Genomic DNA, 20601 nt, shown 5'->3' with positions numbered 1-20601 from the left:
TCCTGCTGTCGCCGAGCGGATCCCATTCTTTGGAATATGCCAGACAGATCAGAGGTGAAGCACCGTTTACTGGCGAGCTTAGCCTTCCTTCAGACAACTTCGTCACATCACCCATCTTCTGTATCCTTCTTCTGTAGCGAAAGAATGTCAAGAAACCAGCTCCCACCAACGTTATGTTGAAATACAAAGGGACAAAAATGGATTGCCAACACAAAGAGATATTCTAGCCGATGTTGTAAACACTTGAAGGAAGAAATATGGAAAACATCTTGCCACATCACCTATGAAGAATGATCCTAACGCCTATAAATCAGCATTCAAATATTATAATCAATCAAAGAGGCAATCACCATTTTTTACCATATATATATTGTGCCGTTGTTAGGATATGCACTTACCATATTATTTTATTTTATTTGTACTCATTTTCTACTATAAAATATATGTAAATGTCATACATATTTTTAAGAACAAGAAAACCATTTCAATTCATCTTCGTCTTCTTCATCTTACAATCTTCAACTTCTCTAAACATATACATTATGAAATTCTACATGGTATCAGAGCGTAAAGGTCCATGAACCCCTCTGTTCCAATTTTCTTTTAATTCCGCTGCACAAAACCCTCGGTCATATACAAACCAAGGAGAATTCGAGTTTTTTTTTCTTTTTCATCTGCCATATACATCCCTAAAAGATCACATGAGGGGTACTTGGGATGATTTTGGAGGCTTTGAAGATGAAGAAGGAAATCATTGTTCATACATCGAACATGCTAACGGTGTTGTAGAACAATTTTGGTGTACCAAGAAAGAGGTTGACGCATGGAATAAACTCTCTATAGAAGAAGTTCAAGCCATGTGTGTAGATGACGAACCATATGGGGAAGAACAATACGATGGAGAATCGGATGTAGAGGAAATCCTAAATCAATTCCCTCTACAAATCAAAGGGGCGTTGGTGCAAACGGCCAATACAAACAACTTTGAGTTAAGTGTCTCCATCCTTGAAGATTTGTTTAACTCTAATGAGTTTTTTGAAATGATGCAAAAAGCACAGGTTAAAAGTAAAGAAAATCTATCTCAAGATGTTAAAGAGGATGAAATGGATGGAGGATTACAAACCGAAGACAAACACCATGAGAAGGACCGAGACTTAGATGCCATAAACTCGGAAAAAGAAGGAATAGAGACGGATGTAATGGTGAATGATCCCAAAATGGAGGCAATGAACCCCGAAAAAGAGGCATTACACTCATCTGACATCATTCTTCATCCGGGCCTAACAAAGAATCTAGACGTCTCTTTCACATGGAGCGAAAACCGAGTTTGTAGTTTCTTCTATTCTCCCATATCTTTTGATTTTTGTGTTCCAAATGATATGCTTGGTGTTTTTAGTATTTATGAACCGAAAATCCAACAAATAATCATGCAGTCTCATAGTGTGGAGAAGTTCACAAGTGAGGGGGAATGGTATGGTACACTCGTATGCTTCTCTACCGAAAAGGATATATCTGAACACAATTTATTACCGTTATCTATGAGTTTTAATACTCCTAGTCTTGGTAATTGTTTATTTTCATTATTTATATTTGATCCCGGTTCATTTGAGAATTCACGTCTTGATAAAAAAACGTCACATAATAGATAATGTGCATGAATATGTGCATGATACATATAATTCCACTGATTATAAGTTTCATATTTTTCGTGATCATTTCACATATTTCAAATCCAATATAAAATATTTGATCGAAAGAATGATATTTCGCTTGTTTGAAATGAAAACCCATCTAGTAAAGAATAAGCATGTTATAACACTTTTCTTGCTTTTATTTGATAGAAATCATATACTTGCAGCGTTATATTCGGTTTTGGGTATTAAGCGGAGTGTTATGGCCTCCGGTACGTTCTTTAACGTTTTACTTGAGTTGATGCAGAAAAATAAAATTTTGAAAACAATGGACTCTATATGGAAGAGGATGGAATACTTGAAGACATTAATTCAATACAATCATGAAGACACTCAATCTTCAAGATTAGCTTTTCAACATCTTTCAAAGCTAACCTTGAGGGGAATGTTGAAATACAAAGGACAAAAATGGATTGCCAACACAAAGAGATATTCTAGCCGACGTTGTAAACACTTGAAGGAAGAAATATGGAAAACATCTTACCACATCACCTATGAAGAATGATCCTAACGCCTATAAATCAGCATTCAAATATTATAATCAATCAAAGAGGCAATCACCATTTCTTACCATATATATATTGTGTCGTTGTTAGGATATGCACTTACCATATTATTTTATTTTATTTGTACTCATTTTCTACTATAAAATATATGTAAATGTCGTACATATTTTTAAGAACAAGAAAACCATTTCAATTCATCTTCGTCTTCTTCATCTTACAATCTTCAACTTCTCTAAACATATACATTATGAAATTCTACACGTTATACCCACTGTAATCACACTGGAGATCACAGCAACTTGTGGCAGTTTCAACGTTTTCTGGCAATGGGTTTGGTTGCAATTCCCGTGAAAGTAAACAGCTTTGGTTATGTTGTGCAGACCAGACGTATCCGAAACAACCTGCGGAGAAGGCTGATTGAGTTGTTCAATATTCACATTGTCAAAACCCGAACAAGCCCTCAGTAGGGGGAAACAAATCCCACACAGCCCGGGATTGTTCTCGAACTGGAATCTTCCACTCAGCTTCTTAAGACCTTCACATATGGAACAGATCAAGAAACCCAAGTCAAGAAACAAGAGGAAGAACACAACTTGTAAGAAAATTTTCGGGAAAACGGTTTGAATAAATCACCAGGTGGAAGAATGCCAGAGAGGCTGTTGTTGCGTACGTCCAGAGAATCCAGCTGAGGGATATCGGCTATGGTTTTCGGAATCGAACCGGCTACACTTGAAGGGATCTCGCCGGTTAGATTGTTGTGTTGCAGAGACAGTACATTCAGTTTCTTCAATGATCCCATTTGTTCCGGTATCTTCCCTGTTAACTGGTTGCAGCAGAGATCCACAACTGAAGACAGACACGAAGATTAACTAAAGACAGGCACAAGAAGATGGGTTTTTTACTTAACCAGCAAGTTACAGCTTGAGAAACAGAACAAAGGTTTGAAATTTCCTCCTCAGTTTGTAAATGTTCTCTTAACAGTTTCCAAGATCGATCAAATTCTTCAGGACCCTCTTGATATTTTTCATTTTCAAGACCGGACAAAACAGAATCAATCTAACATATGCACAGTACTGATGCATCGAATGCCTACAGTTCTAGAAAGGAACAAAACCATAGATGCTCGAATTCCATTAGGGCTTTCAGCTCGGCATTTCCCCGGACAGGGGACGGGGACGGGGAAGAGAGAAAGAACAAGAGAATGACAAGTGACATGGCATCTGAAACATCCATAGATGCTCGAATTCTCTGTTGCTCTCCAGTGTTCTGTCTCGATGTCTCTGTTCCAAATGAAAATCTTTCCTTTTTGTTAGAACAGAAGCAATTCTGACAAAAACCCGAGTTTTCTTGGCTGGTTACTTCTGGACGTGCGGCTTCTGCAGAATACTTTCTCGTTCTTGACTACAAAGAACAAACAAAGAACGAGATAAAAGAGAGAATTTTGACAGAAACCCACGAATTTCCAGGCCGAAGTACTCTGTTTTCTTCTGTATTTTGGCTCTATCTCTCTCCCTCTCTGCAGAGTTCTCCTTGTCGGCTACACGAAGTGAAAAAGAGAAACTTTGAGAGGGACCCGTTTGAGGATCTTGCTCAAAAAATGATGTGGCATTAATTTTGGCATTGGTATTGTAATCATGACATGGCATTAAATTTGCATTTGCCCCATTATTATACTTAGCAACAAAATGGACACGGTCCAAATCGAATGTATAACAACATCCGAAATATGGCTATTTGATTCTTTTAAATTCGGTGCTTGTGGTATACTTTGAACACCGATAGAATATACTGCGGATAAAAGATTCCCCAAATAATTTCGAGGATTTAAGAGAAATATCACGGCCATACCAGAGATAGAAGATGCAAGTTTTTACAGAAAATGATAAGTCCGATTCTGCAAAAAAGCTTGAGATGACTTGTATCGCAAGCAAGGAAATTTAAAGAAGTTACACTGAGGAAACGCTGCTCAGCTAGAAACCCTAGATCCTACAACCTTTGACGGAGTTCATCAAACCCGATCTACTCGCTTAGAAGCTCCTGCAGCGACATACACACCTTCGATGTTCAATGTTACATCATCTTGATCATTGATCAATATTTATTGCATAGTTTCATAGTAAGAAAACTAGGTTTTGAGTTAATTTAATCACCTAATCTTAATCTTCCATGCATCTCTGTCAAACCCATCATCTTCTTGCTGCAAAAAATTGTTAATTAATCGATCAGACACGTTTTAAAAAAAAAATTGTTATGCATAGTTCCTCAAGATCAGGAACTGCAGACATACCTCTGTATATTGATTTGGATGGCCAGATGGAGAATTCGCCTGAAAAAGAGACAGATCTTGGGGAGGAGACAACAAGGGTTCGGAGAAAGGCGACAATCCCATGTCCTCGAGGTTCCACTCAGGCAGTCTTCCTCGGACTAAATCCTCGATCGCGTCATTGATCTCGTTCTGATTCATCAAGCCCATCACCATTTCGGCCCCTTCCCTGTCGCAGCATGTGATACCGCTTACGTCCTCTGTGTTTCCAAGATCGGAGGCGAACTCGGACATTCTGTGTCTATGCAACATCCCGTTTCTTCCGGAAATGGCGCCGGAGACTCCATTAGAGATAAGAGAGTGACCCATCTGCGGCGGCACGAGCTGGGTTGGAGCATGGCTAGGGCTAGGGCTCGGGCTCGGGCTAGGGATATGGCTCTGGGTATGGCAACGCGTAGAGATATGAGGGTTCATGCCGAGGACCAAGTTCATATGGTGTGGGAACTGGACAGCTTGTGCTCTGTGGATTTGTGTCGGTGTAGCTGAGAATATGGATTCGTTATTCCCAAAATAGAAACTTCTTCCTCCTTGTCGGGCATTTATATAGGAACTTCCCATGTCTTTTTGGTCGTCTTCATCCTTCTTCAGTTGCTGACGGTACTTCTGCCAACCCATATACACATACATTAGAGTAACCTTTTTTTTTTCCTTTTGATGAAAATCACATAAAAAAATGAGGACAAAGAATTGCGTATTTCTTATGCTTGGAACATAACCTTAAAAAAAATTACTTTTTACTGCAGTAACCACATTGTAATATTAGTTATAATGATTATTTTATAAGATAAGATACTTTTTTTTTTTTCAGTTGAGATTTTTGTGGATAATCTCAAGACTAAAAACTACAAACCGTAACAGAATGAAGATAAAACTAATGCCAAAATCTCCAAAAATCTCGTTAATAAAAAACCGATAAGTTTGTCGAAAATTTTCAATTAAATATATCGTACATATATTAAAGAGAATAGTATGAATTGTGTTTAATGGGTAGGATATATACAAGAGGCAGTTGCTATATCTAAGGAGAAGATTAGGAAAGAATCCATTTGTACAAGATCAAGAAGTTGCAGATTTGGTGTGTTATTTATTTCCTTAGAAACAGAAGGAAAATTCGTTTGATGAGATTTAATACACATGATTCGGTATGTTACCTGGAGATGGCTGGCGACGTTTTCTCTCGTGAGATGAGGAACATTCATTATCTCCAATATTTTCTTTGGCACCGCCTCTACCATCCAAAAAAAATAAAAATAAAAACCCTAAACGAACTCTTAAAACCCTAATTATATTAAAAACCAACCCACATTTATTATTAACCAAGAACTCTATAATGTGGATCACTCACTGTCAAGCCCGAGTTGATTCACAGCGTCCAAGAATTTCTCTCGGAGCTCGGGGGACCACACCACTCTCCGCTTCTTCGAGGCCGAGGCCGAGGCCGAGGCATTGTCTTCTTCTTCCTCCTCAACCCTCTTGTTACAGTTTCTGATCCCGGCATTATCCACCATTGTCTTGGCCACATGCTTGTATATCATCCTCAGTGTATCGAACTCTACCGGTTTTGTTATGTAGTCGCAGGCACCTTTCTTCATGACTTCGACCACCGATTCGACCGAATATTCGGAGGACATCACTGCATAAAATAACGAGATTTTGTGGGGTTTTTTTCATAAACAGAAGGGTGAAAACACTCTGCTTGCTTACCGATTATAGGAAGATTAATCTTTGATCCATCTTGTGACCAAAACTTGCATATGTAATGGATGTCGATGATGACCATATCGAATCTGCTCTCGGGATTGTTCCTTAGAAGAGAAAGTGCCTCCTCTTCTTCATGGCATTTCGTGACTGAAACCATTTTTTTTTGTAAGTTATGACCTAAATTTGACAAAGAGATGCTATCATATGCATTTGCCTTCCATTTACTACGTATTGTATGTCATTATTTGAACTCAATAGAAGCAAAACTATCCTCAATGGGTATTTTTCTAATTAACATTTTTGGTATATATGGACAACGAAATCAAAATTATACGTATACGAACCTTGGTATTTGAAACTTAGAAGTTGCTCCTCCATCATCAGGAGAGAAGATAGATCATCTTCGAGGACCAAAACCCTTAAACCTTCGGGAAAGTTACCGTAAAACATGTCGGAGGAATTTCGATCACTTCTCGAGTTAGAAGTCATGAGAAAACTGCTTGAAATGAAAATAGAATCCTCGACTTCAAGGGTTTTATGTATTCTACTCTAACAAAAGTAGAGGATTATAAAAAACAAAAAACTAAATGAAGGGGGAGTGGATCACATTTTAGTAAAAATGTAACTGTGTTAAGTGTTAGATAATTAAGAAAATAAGATTTTAATAAATTGAAATTTGTTTTTATTTGAAAAATTGAGATTTTTCATGGTTGACCCCTCTAAAATGATTTATTTTATTATATATATATATATATTATGTAAGTATAGTTGTTGAAGAAGGGAGTGACACGTGTCTTTGTATATTTTAAATTAGTTTAAATTTAAATAATTAAATCAACATTACGTACATTTAAAGCCTTTTTATTTAAATTATTGGTTTGAATAATATTAAATGAGAAATGTCATATGAGAGCGGGAGTTATTCCGATTTTCCGGAAACTAAATTTTTTAAAAAAGATTTACAGAAATCATTATAAAATATGGGAATTATTGTTATTTTATATTTCATTTGAAAATTTTAGTATGTTATAAATTTCATTAAAATGATATTATATATTTCAATAAGATTAAAAAAAGAATGATATTATCTTATAATTTGAGACAAATAAGATATTTTTGCTCGTACCAATTCGGATTTACATTAATCAACCTAATGGCTATGGATTAAAATGACATATAAAATAATATGAGAGAAAAACATCTTGGAATGGTAAAAGTGTGTAATCCTTTCCGAGGAAGAGCTTTTAATGTCATGGAATCAATGACAAACTTGAGTTCATTATTATTTTAAAAAATATATGTAATTAATTATTTGAATAATATTTATTTGTATGGATTAATCCTAACTAAAAGTAAATGAAATGTCCGTCCTAATATATGCCAATGCAATTATGTAAAGCCTTAATATTATCCATAAAAATCAGTTAGGCTTTATTTCTCACAAGAAGAAAATCATCATCGAATTCCGCCAAATAAAAAGACAATTATACTCAAAACCTATAAATGTATTATATATTAATTTAAAAAGACTATATACATTGTCTTCCATCTTTATTTAATATATTAACTTAAATTAATTTAATACATGTATTATATATTAGTTTAAAAAGACTATTTACATTCTTCAATCTAAATGATTTGACTGAGGCATTTAAAAAAAAAAGATATTGCAAAATTTAATTTCAAATGTATTTATTCATTTCTTTAATTATACTAATTTTCACTATTTTATTTCCGATATTCAATATCTTTAAAATGTATTTATTTTAGTATTATTGCATATTCAAGGTATTAAAATTTCATATTCTTTTTAAATAACAAGGAGTTTTGAGAGATTTCTCATAGTGGAAAATGCTATTTTATTTCTTCAATAAAACACCTAAGAAGATGTACACGATCAGAACTATAGTTGTTTAAGAAAGTTATATCATGGTGCTCTACTTCAAATCGATTAAAAACTTTTTTTTAAACTAAATTACAGAGAGTATATGTTTACACACAACACACATGCCGACACACTCATATATACATATATATGTATGTATATATTGATGGAAATATGAGTTGCAGTTACAGGGTGTGAAAGAACAAGGAACAACAAACGATATGTTAAGAATGAATTTATAGCTTGTCATTTGACTGATGCTCGGACAACTATTGCATCTAGCATGCATTTTTTTTAAATGATGTTGTTGTCCTGAACTAGGAAAATCATTATAATCCATGAAATGTTTTGCTAGAATTACTTATATCAATTATTATGCATTAATATTCTCATTCAATCCGTAATTTTGTATTCTAAATATAGTAGATTTGGTCTTTCCTGCCTTTCTGTCTCTATAATACTTTAAATATGTCATAGATTAACTTAATATTGATATTGATATATGTAGGGTTCGGAATGGAAAGAGAAATATGAAACACGAGAAGCAGTGCTACAATGATGTTTCAAAGCTCAATCCCAATTATCCGAACAGTTCAGAATCCAAAACTTCAAACGTTTACAAGAGAAAGATACATTAATTGTCGACCTTCAAAAGTAATTAATCGTAACAATGTTAGATTGCTTTTGCAATGTTTGATATTGGTTTTGTTTTATTCCGTTTATGTATCTTATTATAAGATTTTATTGTTTTACAATTTTATGGGATTTTGTTCTATTGTATTCCACAATTTCTCTATGGAGTAGCAATTGTAAATAGGGCTATACAATTAAACCTGCAAATCATATATCCGAGAATCTAATTGTTGGGTATTTGTTTATCTACGGAATTGGTTTTGGAAGAAATGTGAAATCATCTAATTGACATTTATCTTGTGGATTTAAAAGAAAATATTTTTCTTATTATTGAGATCGAATTTGTTGTTTTACAGTAGACATTCAAAATCCTTAAACCTTCGAAAAAATTATTGTAAAACATATCATGGAAATTCTGATTACGTCTCGAGTTAGAAGCCATGAGAAAGCCGCCTGAAATGAAAGTAGAATGTTCGGTTTCAACGGTTTTAGGGTTTTGACTGTAACGAAAAGATAGAAGTTTATAAAAAAACTAAAAAACTAAAAAATGTGGGAGTGAACCCCACTTTTACTAAAATATAACTAAGTGTCATATAATTAAGAAAACAAGATTTTAATAACTTGAATAAAATTGCATTTTGTTTTTATTTGAAAAAATTGAGATTCTTCAACTTTAACCTCTCGTATGTAAAATTACAGGTGGCCGTTTGGGTCGGTTCGGTTTAGTCAGATTCGGTTAATTGAGATTTAAAATATTCATATTCAATTGAATATATTATTTTAATCGGCTTGGCTCGAATTCGGATCCAGATCGAATCGGGTTCGGTTCAGATTTATCCAAACAAAAAATTGATAATTGTTTTTTTATCAATTGTCCGATAAAAATAATAAAAACATAATTTGATAGTATAAATATTATAAATCTGGTTAAATTAAAATACATGCATACCTCATTTTGTTATATACTAAGGTTATAAAATAATAACATTAACTAATTTTTCTAATTAGATTTAAAATATATTACATATTAATTGATGATATATAGGTGGATAAACAGTTATATTTAGTTATGGTTAATTTAGATTCAGTTTATTCGATTTATGGTTATTTTTTATTCGGTTAATTCGGTCACGGGTATTTCGAATTTGAAATATTTGTATCCAATCAGATATATTATTTTAATCGGTTTGGTTCGGGTATATATCGGTCGGTTCAGTTCGATTATTTTGGGTTCGGTTATTTTGCTCATCCCTATGTAAAATGATTTATTTTATAATAGAAAAAAAATTAAGATTCTTCACGACAAATTTATTTTTATAATAATCACAATTTTGAAAATAGTTTTCAAATTATATGCTCTGACGAATAAAAGAAAAAAAATAATATTCCAAAATTCGACTAATGCTACGTACTAAAGAGGAATGCATGAGTCCAACATTAATAAAAAATAAGTTATATCTTAGTTTTGTCATTCAATCCTGATTTAGTATACAATCCACATTGATATCCGGTTTATTTTCGGTTTGAATTAGTTGACATAGATTATTAATCTCGTCTAAGCAAAGTTAGTGGTAGATGTGAATTATATAACAAGTAAATCTCATAATTAAAAAGTTGACCTAAGTTTTGTCCATAGTTTTTTATATAAATCGGACTATATTATAATGATGGTTCGATTTAATGATTTGTTCTTACACCTAACACAATGGCTTGATTTGAATTTTTCTGAATTGCATAATATAGTCCATGTTATTTGTTAAAAAAAATTCTAAATCTATAAATCATAAATCCTAAATTAAAATAATTTAATTTGTGATGTTGACGATTATTAGGCTGATAATTATGTGTGGCAATTATATGATAAGACTTAACTGGTGGTAAATCTCATAATTAAAAAGTTTATCTATGTTTTACTCATCGTTTTTTATATGAAACGAACTATATTATAATGATAATTTGATGTAATGACTTGCCCTTATATTAGCATAAGTGACTTGAATTTTGCTGAATTGCAGAATATAGTCCATATTATTTGTTGAAAAATTCTAAATAGATAAATCATAAATACTAAATTAAATAATTTAATTTGTAATATTGACAATGATTATTAGGCTGATAATTAGATGTGACATAGATATGATAAGATTTACCTGGTAAATCTCATAAATAAAAAGTTGATCTCGATTTTATCCATTGTTTTTATATAAAACGGACTATATTGTAATGATGATTCAATTTAATGATATACCTTTATATTAGAACAAATGATTTGAATTTTGTTGAATTGCACAATATATTCCATGTTATTTGTTGAAAAAATATAAATCGATAAATCATAAATATTAAATTAAAATAATTTAATTTATGATGGTGACGATGTTTATTACATTGATAATTAGTTGTGACAATGATATAATAGAATTAAACTAGTAAATTCCATAATTAAAAAATAGACCTGGGTTTTATCTATTTTTTATATGAAATAGATTATATTATAATGATGATTTGATTCAATTATCTATTTTTGTATTAGTACAGGTGATTTGAATTTTGTTGAACTGAATAATATAATCCATGTTATTTGCAGAAAACTTATAAACGGATAAATCATAAATATTAAATTAAAATAATTTAATTTGTGATGTTTTCGACGAGTATTATATTGTTAAGTAGTTATTACAATGATTTGATAGAATTTCACTCGTAAATGCCATGAATAAAAAGTTGACGTGATTTTTATCGATCGTTTTTTATATAAAACATACTATATTAAAATGATAATTTGATTTAATAATCTACCCTTATATTATCACAAGTGATTTGAGTTATGTTGAGTTACAGAATATAATCCATGTTATTTGTTGAAAAACTCAAAATCGATAAATCGTAAATCTTAAATTAAAATAATTTAATTTATTATGTTGATGACGATTATTATGTTGATAATTAGGTATGACAATGATATGATAATATTTAATTGGTAAATCTCATAATTTAAAACTTGATATGGTTTTTATCCATCGTTTTTCATATGTAACATAGTATATTATAATGATGATTCGATTTAATGACCTGACCTTATATTAGCATAAGTGATTTAAATTTTGCAGAATTGCATAATATAGTCTATATTATTTGTTAAAAAATTCTAAATCGATAAATCATAAATTTTAAATTAAAATAATTTAATTTGTGATATTTACGTCGATTATTAGACTAATAATTATATGAGACAATGATATGATTGAACTTAACTGGTAAATCTCTTAATTAAAATTTTGACATGAGTTTGACCAATCGTTTTTTATATAAAATAAAATATATTATAATAATAATTTAATTTAATTATTTAGCATTGTATTAGCACAAGTGATTTAAATTTGATGAATTGTAGAATATAATTCATATTATTTGTTGAAAAAATCTAAATCAATAATTTAATTTGTGATATTGACAACGATTATTACATTAATAATTAGATGTGACAATGATATGATAACACTTAATTGATAAATCCCATAATTAAAAAAGTTGATATGAGGTTTACCATCGTTTTTTTATATGGAAACAATATAATGATTATTCGATTTAATGACTTATCTTTATATTATCACAAATGATTTGAATTTTACTAAATTATAGAGTATAATCTTTTTTTTTGTTAAAAATTTCTAAATCGGTAAATTGTAAATCCTAAATTAAAATTATTTAATTTATGATGTTGACGATGATTATTAGCTGATAATTAGTTATGACAATGATATGATAGAATTTAAAAAGTTAATATGGGTTTAATCCATCGTTTTTATATGAAACGGATTATGTTATAATGATTATTCGATTTAATGATATATATATGTGATTTAAATTTTGTTAAATTGCACAATATATTTCATGTTATTTGTTAAAAAAAATTTAAATCGATAAATTGTAAATAATAAATTAAAATAATTTAATTTAGGATGTTGATAATGATTATTATAACGATAATTAGTTGTGATAATGATATAATAAAATTTAATTGTTAAATTCTATAATTAAAAAGTTGAATTAGGTTTTATCCATCGTTTTTTTATATGAAAAAGTTTATATTATAATTATTATTCGATTTAATGACCTGTCTTTATACTATCACAAGTGATTTGAATCTCGTTGAATTAAATAATATAGTTTATATTATTTGTTAAAAAAAATTAAATCCATAAATTGATAAATTAAAATAATTTAATTGGTAATGTGTAGCACCATTATTAATTGATAATTATCTCTGATCATGATCATGATAGGACTTTGTAAGCCGCAGTCACGGCGTGACGGTTGACTGTGTGTTAAAGTAATACTCCGTCATCACGCCGTTAATTATTGGCGTTTAGTTTAGGGAAAATAAATTTTTTTTTGAGAATATTGCACAATTGTTTTTCGCTGGGGAGCGGAGAAGAACAAAAGAACACAAAACATCAATAATTGATTGATCGATCCGAGGATCGGATGTGTAACAGCTCCGATCGGCCATGAAAGGCGTCTTCTCGGCGCCCGGAGATTACGTCTACTTCAAGTCTCAGGTCCCTCTCCACAAGATCCCCGTACGTCTCCTCTTCTCTGTTTTGACTTTGCCTGAATTTCAATTCCACATTCGTTTCCCCTGTTGAATTTGGTTTATTTTGAGCTTTGTGGGCTTTGGAATCTGTTAATATTCGATCGATTTCTGATGGGTTCGATTCATTTGATTCTAATTCTGCGAGGGTTTGATTTGGGCAGTTCCGTCATTTGGTCTGCACTTTCCCTTCTCCATTTTAGACGGTTTAAGAAGCTGCGTTTTCCATGTTTGAGGGTTTCGGAAGATTGGCCGAACCCTCCTTCCCTCGTTCGGGAATCTATTTGATTGTTTATTACGGGTTACGATTTGGTAATATCGATCGCTTGTATAGATTTAGGGCCTAGGCATTTCCTAGTTCTTGACTGTAATAATGGCTACAGTTGCTGATGATTCGAGTTACATTTCTTGGTGGATTCCATTAGTTTCTAGTAAAAATTTATCCAGTATGATATTTCTGGAAATAATCGTGTTTGATCCAGTAGGTATATAGAGGCAAGAAGAGATTTCTACCCAGATGCTAGATATCTCTCTGTAACTATTATTAGGTGTTTATCTTCTAGTAGGGAAGATCATTATGCAGTGTAAATCTGTTGTCATTCTTCTCGGCTTAAGATTTGAATTTTGTTTATTGGTCTTCAATGGAAGTTACACAGAAAAATAAGGTATCGTGGCTTTATTCTTCTTTATATTTTCTTCACAGATTGGAACGAAGCAATGGCGGTACTATGACTATGGCCCAAAGGCTGTTCCGCCACTCATATGCCTTCCTGGAATCGCAGGGACAGCTGATGTTTACTATAAACAGATTATGTCTTTATCTATGAAGGTAAAGACAGTTTAATGTCTTGAACATCTATGTTCCTCTACACTTGCTTCTCTTGGAGGTTGGAACTTGTTATGAGAGCGTAACTATAGCTGCTTGCAGTTGTTTATCAGAGGATGAGAAGAACTGAAATGAGCTGCATGGTTTTCATGGTTTTATGTCCAAACGAAATGTCAGGGGCTGTTTAGCCTCTGTGCTGTCGTACTTGGAGACTTACTTTTCAGCCCTGAATTTGTTTGTTTAAAATTTCTTCATGAAATTTTTAGTGTGCTCTATAGATTTCAGAGACTTGATTTGTAATTTTGATGTTGCAGAGAAAGAAAATAGAGCATGTGATTCTTTCTATTGTCACCTCATAGATGAAGTCACACTTTAATGTCTTAAAAGGCAAGAAAGGGACTTCCATTAACCGAAGTTTGATGGTCGGCTGTGTTTGTTTGAGACTAAAATCATTCTTATTTTTATGTTTGGCTGTAATTCACAGAGTCTTATCTGGGGTTGAAATGCTTCCATATAGGCTTCTTTCTGTTATCCTTGAGAGATCTCACGACACGTAATTTGCAAATTTCAGGGTTACCGCATAATTTCAGTTGATATTCCACGGGTTTGGAATCATCAGGAGTGGATACAGGCATTTGAAAAGTTCTTGGACACTATCGATGTTCATCACGTGAGATCTCTATAGGGTTGCAAATTGCCATCTATCTTCTTTTTGTTTTTCTTTAGAGCTTTTTGCGTTTGTTTGAAATGCTTGACTGACAATAGATTAAAAAAGATGTGCAAGTGATTTTAGTTGTTAATTGTCAACAGGTGCATCTCTATGGTACATCACTTGGAGGGTTTCTTGCACAGCTATTTGCTCATCACCGTCCAAGGCGGGTTAAATCGTTGGTTCTATCAAACACATACATGGATACACGCACCTTTGCTGCTTCTATGCCATGGGCGCCCTTGTATGTCACTCTCTCTCTCTTTTATATTACTTGTTTCTCTCTTTTTTTTACCTTTTCTGTATTTGAACTGCATATGCAATATCACCGGATGTTTCCTGAGAGTTCAATATATTTGTTTTGATATTTGCTCAAGGATTCGTATTGTTTGAAGAAACTGACTCTGGCCTTTGGAAAATGAACTGTGCAGTGTTAGTTGGACCCCTTCTTTTATGCTGAAACGATACGTCTTAACAGGAATTCGTGATGGACCCCATGAACCATTTATTGCTGACTCTGTTGACTTTGTCGTTTCTCAGGTGCATGCCTGAAATTTTTTTTCCTCCTTGGTATTCTCTTTATGGGCGTAAAAAGCGCGTCAAAGACTTCAACATGAACTTACTAGAGTTACATCTTAACAAGAATAATGTTATTTGATTATTGCCACTCAGGTTGAGACTTTGTCAAAAGATGATTTGGCGTCTCGCTTAACTTTGACAGCTGATGCTGCTTCAGTTGGATCTCTTCTACTCTCCGATTCGTTTATCACCATAATGGATGTAAGTTTGGGTATTGTCTTGGTTTTCTCTGCTAGTGCATCATAGTGTTCTCATGCAATGCTATGTACAACTTAGATGGACCTTCCACTCAAATGTTATCTTCTAATGACTTTGATCTTTCCTTTGCTAAGACAAACGATTACTGTGCAATCCCGCAAGAACTGAAGGATGAACTAAGTGAGAGGTATCCCGGAGCAAGAAGGGCTCACTTAAAGACTGGAGGAGATTTCCCGTTTCTTTCACGACCTGATGAAGTCAATTTGCATTTACAGGTGAAACTCGTCAAACACAACCCGATTTATACTTTTTTACTTTGATTGGAAAAAAAGGCAAATGCTTCACTTTTCTCGCTGAAGTGATGAACTTTGGAGAATTTACCTCTATCTGTGCAGCTACATCTTAGACGGGTAGGAGTAGAACCCCGACCCGACTTGGTTAAAACAATCTCAAAGGACGGTACAGATGGCAGCCAGAGCGAGAAGAAGAAGAAGAACAGTGAGGAGGGAGACCATAGCAACAGTCCTCCCAGCTCTGAGAAGAGCCCGTCATCTTCAAGCCAACCACCTATTCTTCCAGAAAGTTCTGGAAGCTCCGATGACCCGCCGCTACCCACCGCCATGGCATTTGACCCCGTCGATCTCAAAGGTAAAAGCTTTCAGTTCCCAAGTTCGTCAATGGGGAACCTCGAGGCCATAACAGCTTCCGGGATCATACTACTGCAGATCTCTGGTGAGGTTTTTGCTCCATACGTGGTTTTCACATTGTGTTATTGTACATTTGTTCATGGCTTTATGTCCAGACAATTGGTGTAGAAACCTTCAAACTCTTTTTGGTGTTCTTGTTCCCCCTTGTGTTTACCTTTATGTAAGGTTAAAGCTGCAAGACAAAAGCAAGAGAGGTGTTGTGTTTTTTCCGTCTGTTCCAAGTTCCACTTTTGGGAGAAAAGTTTCTAAAGATGGGTTTTATGGAACATACATTATCTGCAATCTCGTCTCAATACTTGTTGGAACTTCGGAAAGTTTGCGAATTTCATCCTCATCTCTTCTTCGGCATCGACTTTCAAATTGAGAAACGACACAAATTTCCACTCTTTCAGATTTCGGCACCACACCGAAACTATGCAGAAAGTGATCTGCACTGCAGCAAAGTTGGCTAATTTATTCATTGGAGATGGGTCTAAAACGACAAGACTGGGTTCAAACAATTGAAACACCGATGTCTTCCCACGTTCATAAAGCTGTACAATGCTCAAAATCTACCAACCCATGAGAAAAAAAATGAAGCAAAGTGTGCCAATGCAAAAACAATGAAGATATGTCTGATAGCTTCTGTTGAGACAACCTTTTAGGAAAGGGAAGCAGAACCATAACTAAGACCCAGAAACATCTCTTCCACTGATTCAGAATCTCACCAAGAACTCTTCTTCTTTGAGCCGGTGTAGAAATTCAAGTACCATTTGACAAACTTCTTCAGGCCTGTCTCGAGATCGGTCGTGGGTTTATACCCGAGCTCGGCCTGCGCCAAACTGATGTTAGCGTGAGTGAACTCAACGTCCCCATTCCTCGGCAAAGGCGTGATCTTTTTCTTAGCTTTCACTTTCAGGAGCTTCTCAAGAATTGACACAAGCCTTGTTACAGGAACCGGAGAGGTATTCCCCAAATTGTAGATTCTAAACTGGGCAGGACCTTTCTTCTTGCCTCCACCCCCTGTACTCTTCTGTGCAGTATCTAATGCAGCTAAACAACCCTTCACAATATCATCAATGTAGGTGAAATCCCTAGCTACGCTACCCTTATCAGGCGATTCAAACACGTTAATGGTTTTGCCCTTGAGAATATCCTTGGTGAAAAAGAAATACGCCATGTCTGGTCTACCCCAAGGTCCATAAACAGTGAAGAACCTCAACCCAGTGATCGATAATCCATAGATATGGTTATATGTATGGGCAATTCCCTCACCTGCCTTCTTCGTCGCCGCGTACAAGCTCGCAGGCCGGTCCGTACGGTCTTTCTCCGAGAAGGGCACTTTGGAATTGAGGCCGTAGACGGAGCTAGACGATGCCCAGACTATCGCCGGCTGCGGATTCGCCGATTTCGAAACTTCTAGAAGGTTCACGAGACCGGCGATGTTGCTATTGACGTATGAACCTGGGTTCTGCATCGCGTAACGCACGCCGGCCTGAGCCGCCAAGTGCATTACGTGCGTGAAGAGGACGACGTCGAAGAGCTTCCGGAGCAAAACAGCGTCGTTTATGTCGCCGTCAACGACGAACACACCGGTCCGCTCCAGCAACCCCTGCCGCGCGCGTTTCAGCTTCGGATCGTAGTAGTGGTTGAAGTTGTCGAGCCCTAAAACGCCATCGCCGCGTCGGTGGAGCGCAATCGACACGTGGGTACCGACGAATCCGGCGGCGCCGGTGACCAGAACCGTAAGACCGCCGCGTGATCGCGGCCGCGCCGATTTCCGGACTTGCTTCTCCCACTGGGAGCCGCCGTAAGTAGCGGGGGACACAGAGGAAGAGGATTTGTTGAGATTCCGGCTGGAGGAAGACGGCGGCGGCGAAAGAACAAGGTAGAAGAGGAAGAGCACGAGGAAGAGAGACGACCAGAGCGTGAGTTTCGAGAGGCGGAGGAAGCGTTGTTGGCTGAAGACGCCGTACGGAGGAGCTTTTTCGGTCTTGTACTTGCCCGGAGTCGACGGGAGGGCATCAAGGTGGGACATTTCGCCGGCGGATTCGAAATCGGAGACTGACCCAGAAACGATCGGAGAGAATGGCGATTAGGGTTAGGGTTTGATTCCACTGAGGAGGAAAATATGGGAATCAAGTGAGGGATTTCCGGGAAAGAGGAGTTCCGGGGAAAGAAGAAGACGAATACTGTTTGTTTACAAGGAAAAATCCATGAACGATTTGTTTGACAGTTGTAAGAATACTTAGTGGATTTCCTCTTCTGTGATCTTCTTCCTTATTTTCATTTTCCCTTTTCTCTCACTCTATATAATACACAAATGATATTTCCTTTCTGTTTTCATATCGGATTTCGATTTAATTGATTTTATAATTTTTATAATTCAGCATATAAAATTAATTAATACTAATACGTGATTTGGAAAATCATTGTATGTAGCTTGAGGATTGGTTGCAGTAATGAGTTCGGATGAATGTCATATGATATGATGCAATGTTGAAGAAATGTAAATTTGTGTATTAGACTACTTGATCCAAAAACCAGCATTTGTGTTATCATGAGGATGAAAATTCAACAAGGGACGTATGTGTATGTGCTTTTTATAATAGAATTTCATAATGATTTTAAATTTTTATTGGACGAGTTACAATTACATATTCGGAATTTCATTTTAATTAAAAATTTTCAAATAGTACTATTCAAAAAAAGAGATTTTTTTTTCTCACGAAGGAAGATATAAAAGGTAAAACATTTCCATTCGGTTGTTGTTTATTTATATTATATATTTTTTTTTATGAAATTGCACTTTTATGAGCTGTAAAAGATATTATGCCGCTTTTATAGTTAGTTTATACCTTAAAAATGAAATTCTTTTCATTTTCCATAATGCTTTTTTTTTGTCAAAGTTTCATATTTAGATTTTTTGGATTTCCTTTGTACAATTTAGTTTTTAATGTCTTAAATATTCTGTTCAGTCCTCTAACACGCGTAATACTATATATCCAGAGGAAAAAAATTCCTTTTCATTTCTTAAATGATTTAATTTGTTAATTCGGTGAAATTTGGTATTTATATATATATATATATATATATATATATATATATATTCTTGATGCTTTTGGTAGCGAGGAGGACCATAACAAGAAGTTAATCTTTTTCTATAACCCGTTTCAAAATATTAAATAATTTTATTACCAATATTAAACAAAACATTATGTGTATACTATGGTTGTTTAAAGTTTTTAATGTTATGATCGATTATTTCCTCGAGCTGATTAATTACTCGTAATTAAAGCAAATCGGGTTTCGTAAAATTATTAATTTCTGGCCTCATTGTGGGAGATCTCTATAAAATTGTTACCATGTTTTATAAGAAATGTTACAATTTATTCCATATATATTATCTGTATGTATATATATATATATATAATAAAAATAATATCAACGCCGTGACGAATGAAAAATATGCGCATGATGCAAGATTACGGTCGAACACATATGTTAGATAATTACAATTCAAGCAATATTATCACAATTTTCCCGAAAATGAAAATAAAACCACTCCCACAATTTACCCGCAAAAAAAAAAAGGAAAGAGAGCAAAACATTCATGCCAAATTCAATTTGTTTATAAACCCTAATGTATCATAAACGTGCTAATTAACTGCATTTTAAGGAATTATTCTTATATATATATATATATATATATATATATTAAGAGTAGGGGGCGAGTAGATGACAATCGTGTTTGCGAATTGGTCCAATTTACTAGAAACATTTTGACTCATTCAAAGCCTACACATATTCTCTCTCTCTAACCATTATATTAATTATTTAATTTAATACACCACGTTTCTAAGCAACCTAGTTTTATTATTTAAGAATATTAAATTAAAGAGAGATAATAAAGGGGGAAAAAAAGAGAGGAAAGAAGATGTCTTGTTTTATAATCTAAGTTATATAGGCTCCTGCATTTAACAATGTTAAAATTATTTAACAAAAAAAAATGTACGTGAAACCTAAAAGGACCTACCAACTTAACCATTATTTATCATAATGAATTCTAATGATTCAATTCCAAGCAACACATATGCATGCAGACACACGGATGGAATTATATTTATGTATTGAATATATATATATATATATATATATATGTGCGTGTGTGTGTTAGTGATATTTGATGACGTGAATAAAACAAACGAATTTCATCGCTCACAAAAGAAAAAAAAAGCAATTACAAACACTGGGCCGAGTGGGCTTCGTC

General features: G+C 34.0%; 5 protein-coding genes across 6 annotated transcripts in view; 1 reads left to right on the top strand and 4 right to left on the bottom strand.

Moving 5' to 3' along the window:
- LOC109116346 (protein NSP-INTERACTING KINASE 2-like) overlaps positions 1–2996 on the bottom strand; it is a 3628-nt gene extending 632 nt beyond the window's left edge. Inside the window, exons 1-3 of the mRNA XM_019201599.1 lie at positions 2831–2996; positions 2464–2732; positions 1–175 (exon numbers count right to left, since the gene is read on the bottom strand). Of these exons, the coding sequence (XP_019057144.1) occupies positions 1–175; positions 2464–2732; positions 2831–2996 (610 nt within the window). The remainder of the gene's footprint in view (positions 176–2463; positions 2733–2830) is intronic.
- A 1347-nt stretch (positions 2997–4343) lies between these two features.
- LOC104824997 lies at positions 4344–5135 on the bottom strand. Its single transcript, XM_010557218.1, has 2 exons — positions 4485–5135; positions 4344–4394 (listed from the first exon to the last, which is right to left on the bottom strand). The coding sequence occupies exons 1-2, from the start codon at positions 5133–5135 to the stop codon at positions 4344–4346; spliced, it is 702 nt and encodes a 233-aa protein (XP_010555520.1).
- A 722-nt stretch (positions 5136–5857) lies between these two features.
- On the bottom strand, positions 5858–6710 carry LOC104824988 (putative two-component response regulator-like APRR4). Its single transcript, XM_010557206.1, has 3 exons — positions 6566–6710; positions 6225–6368; positions 5858–6153 (listed from the first exon to the last, which is right to left on the bottom strand). Exons 1-3 carry the CDS (start codon positions 6708–6710, stop codon positions 5858–5860), a joined length of 585 nt encoding a protein of 194 aa, XP_010555508.1.
- Positions 6711–13145: 6435 nt separating this feature from the next.
- Positions 13146–16570, top strand: LOC104813867 (maspardin). 2 transcript variants are annotated; one of them, XM_010541654.2, is made up of 8 exons: positions 13146–13322; positions 14037–14162; positions 14731–14829; positions 14970–15112; positions 15300–15408; positions 15541–15648; positions 15780–15920; positions 16041–16570. In XM_010541654.2, exons 1-8 carry the CDS (start codon positions 13251–13253, stop codon positions 16458–16460), a joined length of 1218 nt encoding a protein of 405 aa, XP_010539956.1. In that variant the 5' UTR covers positions 13146–13250; the 3' UTR covers positions 16461–16570. The 2 variants fall into 2 exon arrangements, with proteins under 2 accessions (XP_010539956.1, XP_019058920.1); XM_019203375.1 differs by lacking the exon at positions 13146–13322 and adding an exon at positions 13415–13509.
- Positions 16571–16776: 206 nt separating this feature from the next.
- On the bottom strand, positions 16777–18616 carry LOC104813858 (UDP-glucuronate 4-epimerase 5). Its single transcript, XM_010541643.2, has one exon. It carries the CDS (start codon positions 18367–18369, stop codon positions 17056–17058), a length of 1314 nt encoding a protein of 437 aa, XP_010539945.1. The 5' UTR covers positions 18370–18616; the 3' UTR covers positions 16777–17055.
- Between the last annotated feature and the right edge of the window lie 1985 nt (positions 18617–20601).

The sequence above is a fragment of the Tarenaya hassleriana genome, unplaced genomic scaffold, assembly GCF_000463585.1.
Source record: "Tarenaya hassleriana unplaced genomic scaffold, ASM46358v1 Cleome1, whole genome shotgun sequence".
Taxonomy (NCBI): domain Eukaryota; kingdom Viridiplantae; phylum Streptophyta; class Magnoliopsida; order Brassicales; family Cleomaceae; genus Tarenaya; species Tarenaya hassleriana.
This window is presented reverse-complemented; position numbering and strand designations above follow the sequence as displayed.